Source organism: Mandrillus leucophaeus, unplaced genomic scaffold (genome assembly GCF_000951045.1).
Source record: "Mandrillus leucophaeus isolate KB7577 unplaced genomic scaffold, Mleu.le_1.0 Scaffold740, whole genome shotgun sequence".
NCBI classification, from domain to species: Eukaryota; Metazoa; Chordata; class Mammalia; order Primates; family Cercopithecidae; genus Mandrillus; species Mandrillus leucophaeus.
Genome location: NW_012108031.1, coordinates 1,152,335 through 1,160,291, shown reverse-complemented (window position 1 = coordinate 1,160,291; position 7,957 = coordinate 1,152,335). Strand labels below are relative to the sequence as shown.

Here is a 7,957-nt window from a genome sequence, read left to right as displayed (position 1 = left end):
GAAAAATACTAACATTTAAGTACAAGGTACTATTCATAATATTTAGAAATGTTTCCATATAGTTTAAGTTTCCTATTTTTGCATATTTTATTAATATTTAAAATATTTTATACTAAACACAAGTTGTGAGATTTTTGCCATCTCCTATTGAAATAAGACAATTTACAGGGAAGGGAGTTTCAATACAAACCATCACCTTCTATATCAATTTAGTATTCTTCAAGGTATTTGAAATTAGTTATTATCTCAGGGGATATTGTTGATCATTGTTAACTTAGTCTTATTATAAAGTATAAGAAATAACATCTGAATAACTTAATAGAATTTCATTTTAATAAGTATATTTAAAGTTTATCACTTCCAAAAAACAGCATTTTAATTACATTCAAGTTGTATTCATTTTAAATACCAACAAACCCATCATTTACATATAGAGCTAGATATTACAAAACAGATGGAAATTAAAACAAGTTTTTTTTGAAGTCCTTCCAAATTTAGAACATTGTAAACTATTAAGTATATACCTAAAAAATTTACACATTATCAGGGAAACACAAGTTGCTCTAATAGGAAAAGAACTATAATACACATACAGTGGAATATAATTCACATAGGTTCAATTTACAGGTATGTCTTAAAGTACCAAAAACCCCCAAAGCTAATAACTAGAAATATAGGCAAAATTATAGCTGACTTTCTAAACTAATGCACCACTATATAATGCTTTCCTAGAGAAAGTAAAAGGGTTCTCAAGATTTTATGTTGACCCATGATTTTTCACTTGTTCTCAAATATAAAACCAGAGTTTTCTTTTTGTCTTTAATTTACACTCATGTTTGTTCGTTTGCTTTTATAAGAATAACTAAAATGTGTCATGAGAAGTGCTATCAAACCTGTCTATTTAGAGCTCAGTAACCAAGACATTTCTTTCATTTTTCCCTGTTGCTCTATTTTCACTTCAAAAATCTCTAAGGAAATTTTATAAACAGTGGTGGTAAAAAGATAAATAATTCTGAGATGGCAAAGAAATATGAGACTTGGCACTAGCACAGGTTTACAAAAAAATTATCCCCCATTTATTAAACCATATATGTGAAAAAGGAAAATCATATCTGAAAACATAAGCCAGTGAAAACATACTGAAAAAAAATGGAAAGCAGCACTTAGAATTGTGGTGCTTGCAGGTTTTACTTTGGAAGACACACAGCAAGCAAGCTACCAGTTGAGAATGTTTAAAACCTTGTATGAAGTTGTTTAAATTTTGAACTTGTTTCAATCAAGTTGTAGCCAAAACAAAAAGGTCATAATTGCTGTGCTCATATAAGAGATGTGAGGAGGGAGGAAGGGAGAAATGCAGGGAAGGAGCGGGGAGAGGAGGAAGGGAGGGAGAGGGAGGAAAGAGTAAGGTACACATCAGGTTAAAAGGGGCAGGATTAGGAATAAAATTAAGCATTTAATCTAATCTGATCAGGAAGAAACTTTGCCCCATATTCAGATTTTATTGCACTTCATAATCACAGAAAAAGAACATCCATCTTATTTCTTAATGTGTCTCAAGTTAAAAATGGCAGAATGAATAACCCTTAGCACATACGATTTTTAAAAGGGACATTTGTAGAATTTCATTGGTTTTTTGTTGTTGTCCTTGTTGTTTTCCCCGCTTCTTTTCATAGGTGTTGATGTATTTGTTTTCTAATGATAATCTTAAGAGTTGACTCTTCTAAAATGGTGTTCAGATGTTCTGACATATTCAGGCCTTTCTTAAACAACTTACTCTGCATTAAAAAGTCATCAATAAGAACTGTAATTCAGTGTTTTTAAAAATGAAATGTTTAACTTCAAATTAAGTTTGTTTAAAATAACTGCTATTGTGCCAAATGATGAAACTACTATTTTATTCATTACAAACATCATATAATCATTCTCTATGATCACTATAAAAATTTAAATGATTCCTTTCTCCTGTATATGAAGATGGTAGTTCTAAAGCTACACTCTAAAAGTGTTAAAAAGCCCATTCGTAATACACACTCCATCTCAGTTTTTGAAAGTCAGTGCATTCAGTGGTTATAAATAGGCATGATGTTCTTCCACAGCTAAGAGTTCTAGAAGAAAGGGGAAAAAAAAAGATAAATAATCTGAAAAGTTCCTAATGATCACAAATACTGCCAATACTCAAAGTCAAGATGGTATAACCTGAGTGTCAATCAGTTGTGTTTTTTTCTCCCAAGGGAAGACGTTCCCATAACTGGAGCAACTGTTCACCAACCTGAGGTTCTAGTTCCTAGATAAATCAGAAGTCAAAATAAACATAAAAAGAACTGGATTGAAAATTTTTAATGACCAAAACCTATACTGATAAAAATGTAAGAAAAACACTTTAAATTTCATTTTCCTACTAGAGTATGTTAAAATCATATGGTATGAATTGTTCTAATTCTTTGCTTTAAAGTTTATGGAGTTGACTTCCAGATTTAAGATCACAGTTAATCTGCAAAATCTCTCAACTTTTGTGACAAAATGGCAACAGATTCCCATGGAGTCCTTCTGGAACTGTTTCTACCTAAAAATAATGGATTTTGTTTTTAATAGAGATTTAGCAAAAGCACTCAGCTGGAACTTCCAAAGGTTTACTGTGAAACCTAGCATATTTGATGTTGGGTTTTTCCCACGAAACTCTCTTAAGCAACTACATCTTCTTATCTTGAAAATTATTAAAATATTTTTTCTTCTAAGAATTATTTCTAACAGATATTTCTTCAAAATCATTACAGAATAAAAATGAAATTATTCTCACACAATTGAAAAGAATGCCACTTTATAGTCCTCCTGTGGAATGATACCTATGATAAGCACTTAAGAGGAACCCAAACACTTTTTACACAGTGATTTGAAACGAGTCATACTGGTTCAGATACATTACTAGCTGTGTAACCTTAGGCTAAACTAATCTTTGAGTCTATTTTCTCCTATATAAAATTGGACTCATAATTTAATCATAAGAAATAAATTATATCTTATAAAGCAGTTAGCATAGTATTTGGTCAATATATATTAATTTCCATCATCTTAACTAGCTTAAAATGCATGTAAGTAGCATCATAAAGACAAAGCAAAACATAACAGAAATAAACAAGCCACTAGAATATAAAAGGTTATTTACTTTACATAATTAAAGCCAAAGAGAAGTTAAATACTATTGTCATCTTGAGACTCTGATTGCAACGAACAATCAGACACATTTACAAGTAAGTTTTTACTAGCTTTTTACAAACCTGAACCCGTTTCCCATGTGCATATGGAATGTAAAATTTGTACTCTTACATTTTATTCTCAATTAAAGCACTGGATAACAAGAAAACAAACAGAAATAAAGGTTAAAAAAAAATGCCATTGTATACCTGCCCATCCCTGCTTATCTGCACTTTCTTGTTGTCATTCCATGGATTGAGTAAATGGTGTGCAAATTGAAAGGGAAGGCTTTCTTTTCGTATCCATTCCACTTTAAATACTCCTCCTAGTCCCGCAGAGCCCCAGTCCTGGCTCTTTTCCCTTCCAATCTCAGAAGACATCCTAGAAAATCCCTGTAGGTAAAATGGGAGGAAGGAATAGAGGTGAGGAGGCGATTAACATGTCTAAATATAATTTATCTGAGAAGGCTGAGTTTTTAAAATTTTAAGATAATGATATAATATTAAAATAACAGAAACCTAACGAAAACAAAAAATAAGCTACTTATTAAATTTTTCATTGAAAGCTCTCTTAGCAAATTTTAGAGAAAAAAACAGTTCTAGCCTCCTAACAATTTCAAATATCAATAATAATTTCTAAATAAAACAGCAACAGTTCTAAGTCCATATTTATTCCATGATAAATGGATACAAGTTAACTTCTAGGCTTTCATTTCCAAAAATTATAACAAACATCAAATAATAAATGTATTATTTTATAAATTCAGGTATACATTAAGTCAAGATGGGTGATGGTTAAGAAACATACTTAGTTTATTGATTGTCAATACTAACTTCCTTGGCCTATTTAAATAAATATTTTACCAAAAGGTCAAGCTTCTCATTACTTTGAATCCACCTGAGAATTAGTAAATCTAAAGTTGTCTTCAGAAGGAAACATAGTTTATCAACAAGGCAAAAACAAAGAGGATTTCAGTTCTATCATCCTCTAAAGAGATGCAATATATCCCTCACTCTCAATCAAGCAAAAGACATTCTTGCATTCTGATGCAATGAAAAGCCAGCTGTTTTTCTAAAAATCTCTATGATTTAACCTATAGCCAGAACAACCCCATTTTACTGATTCAGGGTGGCTCACCTGGAAATGTCCAGATCCTTGAACAGAAAATACCAAGTAAACCATGCTGCTTTCCCAAAAGGCTCGATTTAGCTTCCGTTCATTACTAGGAGTTGTAGACCAGATACCCTTCTGTTGAGAAATTTCAAGGTTTCTCAAATTGCTACTCTTCATTATGAAGTATCGAACAGGCATGTTTGGTCTTGGTGAAGGAGATTTTGATCCCTATAAAAGAATACATAAGTTCTTGAAAGGTAATCTGATCTTTCAAAACCAATAGGCTCCATTAAATAACATCTTCATAAACATACAAGCCAAAATATTTTACCATATATTCAACAAATGCAAATAGCTCTATCATGTCTGAAACCTATACAAGACTCAACCAAAATAAAGTTAGCTAAAAACAAGTACTCATTTTCACAGCATTCAAAATCCCTTATCAACAAAGGATCCTGGAGTACCAACTTTGGTTTATACCTCAAATATACTTTCAGGAAATGTTTTAATATACTTTCAAAATCCAAAAACAAAATAAATACTTCTCCAGCTTACTGTCTGGAGGCAGTTTTCAGAGGACAAAGAAAAACAGTCCAGTGGTCTCATTAAGTTGTGCAGAAAGAAACTGGAGTTCAGAGACCGAAGTGGCTACTGTGCGTGGCAATGTACTATGTTAGATAGAAAGGAGCTGCACATAAAGAGAGCTCCAAAGAAAATGCAGAGGGGTTCCCACAAGTTTTTGGCTAAGTGCTGACCTGAACATGAGTGAGAAAAAAGATAAATAACCCAAGGCTAGGGGAAGATCCAAAGGAAAACAAGTAGACCAAACAATTCCTAGAGCTCACACATGGCTGGGAATATTTCATGTTATCTTCAGCCAGAAGAGACAGAACCTGTAATACATATGGTACTGGCCCACAGAAGGGCCATACCTTAGTATTGGAACTAAATTAATAACAGAATAAAGACTGCTCTGGCCCAACCCTAACATTACTTAAAAGCAAACTTCAAAAGGATTCAACTGATTGCAACTAAACTGTGAATTAGAACAAAGTCTCACCCTATTGAAAGGAATATACAAAAACCTAGCTGCCCAACAAAATTACAGGAAACACAAAACAGGAGAATATACAAAGGTTGTTATTTACATAATGAAGGCCAAAGAGAAGTTAAATACTGTTGTCATCTTGAGACTCTGATTGCAATGAGCAATCAGACACATCTACAAGTAGATTTTTATTAGCTCTTTACAAATCTGAACCCGTTTCCCATGTGCATATGGAATATAAAATTTGTACTCTTATATTTTCTCCACAAAGCACTGGATAACAAGAAGACAAAACAGAAACAAAAGTAAAAGAAAAAAAATGCCAAAAGTAATAAACAGAAACAGTCTCAGAGATGACAGAGTTGATGTAGTTAGGAGACAAGAATGTTAAAGCATCTGTTATAAAAACATTCATTATGTTCAAGAAAGTAGAGGAAAACTTGAACATAATGAGAGGAGAAATGGAAGATATTATTTACTTAATTTTTTTTAGGGAGACAGAGTCTCACTCTGTCATCCAGGCTGGAATGGCACAATCATAGCTCACTATAACTTCAAATTCCTGGGTTCACATGATCCTCCTGCCTCAGCCTCCCCAGAAGCTAGCAATACAGGTGGCCCATCACCATGCCCAACTAGTTTTTTTATTCTTTTGTAGAGATGATGGGGTCTTCCTATGTTGCCCAGATTGTTCTCAAACTCCTGGCCTCAAGCTATCATCCCAACCTGGCCTCCCAAACCATTGAGATTACAGACATAAACCAAGCCCAGCCAGAAGATATATATACATATATATATATATGTGTGTGTGTGTGTGTGTGTGTGTGTATGTATATATATGTTTTTAAAATTTTTAAAAGACGCAAAAGGAACTTCTAGAGATGAAAATACAGCCTTTGAAAACACATGAGAAGGAAAGAACACCAGATTAGACACCAAAAATGACTGAAAAAAATGAAGAGAACATTGGTGACCTGTTGAACCATATGCAATGGTCTTGTATCTGTGTATCCAGAGTCCCAGAAAGGAGGTTTTTCAGGCAGTAGTAAATAATACAAAGTGCACATTCGTATTAACACAAAAGAATAATGAGCACAAGATTAGTAAATAATAAATATAAAAATATATTTTTCTGGCTTTGAAATCTTCGTAAAAGATAATTGCCTAAAGTAAAAATAATACATTATAGCATTTATATAAAAACAAAATGTATGAAAACAGTAACACAAAGGAGTAAAGTGTAAAATAAAAGAACACTGTTGGCCAGGCGCTGTGGCTCACGCTTGCAATCCCAGCACTTTGGGAGGCTGAGGAGGGTGGATCACTTGAGATCAAGAGTTCGAGACCAGCCTGACCAACATGGTGAAACCCTGTCTCTACTAAAAAATACAAAAAATTAGCCAGGCATGGTGGCACATGCCTGTAATCCCAGTTACTCAGGAGGCTGAGGCAGGAGAATGGCGTGAACCCAGGAGGTGGAGCTTGCAGTGAGCCGAGATTGCGCCACTGCACTCCAGCCTGGGTGACAGAGTGAGGCTGTCTCAAAAAATAAAAAATAAAAAATAAAAATAAATAAATAAATGGCTTCATTAGTGAATTCTATCAAATATTCAAGGAAGAAATAATACCAATTGTACATATCTCTTCTAAAATACTGAAGTGGGACAAACACTTCCCAACTAATCTTATGAGGCCAGCATTACTCTGACATCAAAACCATACAAAGATACATAACAAAAAAGAACTACAGAATAATACCCCTCATGAACAAAGATCCCTCATTTAACAAAATCAAATCCAGCAATATATAAAAATAACACCATGACCAAGTGAGATATAAACATAAGAAAATCAAGCAAGGAATTCACCATACTAATAGACAAAAAATGCTTTCCTCCTAAGATCAAGGCAAAGATATGTGGCTCTCAACACTGAACAGCATTTTACTGGAGGCTCTGGCCAGAGAGATAAGGTAAAAAAGAAACAGCAATCGGATTGAAAAGGAAAAAAAGTAAAACTATCTTTATTATCAGATGGCATAAAAAGCTAATAGAATTAATAAATGAAGTAAGGTCGTAAGATTCGGGCAAATATATAAATATCAAATGTATTTGTATATACTAGCAATGAACACCTCCAATTAAAATTCTAAAAAACAGTATCAAAAACATTAAATACTTAGGGATAAATTTAACAAAAAATGTGTAATACTTGTACTCTGATATTTTTCAAACATTGTTGAGGGAAATTAAAGACTATCCAAATAATGAACAGATATACTATGCTTATGGATTAGAAGACTAAAAAGTGTTAATTGTTGATTTTTTTCAAATTGATCTATAGATTCAATGCAATTCCACTCAAAATACCAAAATATTTTTCTGTAGAAACTGATGAGCTGACTTTAAAGTTTATACGAAAGTACAAAGGACCTGGAACAGCCAAAACAATATTGAAGAAGATAAACAAAGTTGAAGGACAATTGATTGAAGATGAAGGATTAACTGATTTCAAGACTTACTATAAAGCTACTAAAATAATGACAGTGTACCACTGGCAAATATATAAAATATCATATATAAATATACTATATATGATATA

At 32.8% G+C, this 7,957-nt stretch overlaps 1 protein-coding gene across 1 annotated transcript in view; it reads right to left on the bottom strand.

Annotated features, from left to right (window-relative positions):
* Window positions 1–315: 315 nt before the first annotated feature.
* Window positions 316–7,957, bottom strand: part of YTHDC2 (YTH domain containing 2) — a 91,808-nt gene continuing 84,166 nt past the window's right edge. The window contains exons 27-30 of the mRNA XM_011966091.1: window positions 4,330–4,533; window positions 3,402–3,584; window positions 2,197–2,284; window positions 316–2,105 (exon numbers count right to left, since the gene is read on the bottom strand). Of these exons, the coding sequence (XP_011821481.1) occupies window positions 2,204–2,284; window positions 3,402–3,584; window positions 4,330–4,533 (468 nt within the window). The 3' untranslated portion in view covers window positions 316–2,105; window positions 2,197–2,203. The remainder of the gene's footprint in view (window positions 2,106–2,196; window positions 2,285–3,401; window positions 3,585–4,329; window positions 4,534–7,957) is intronic.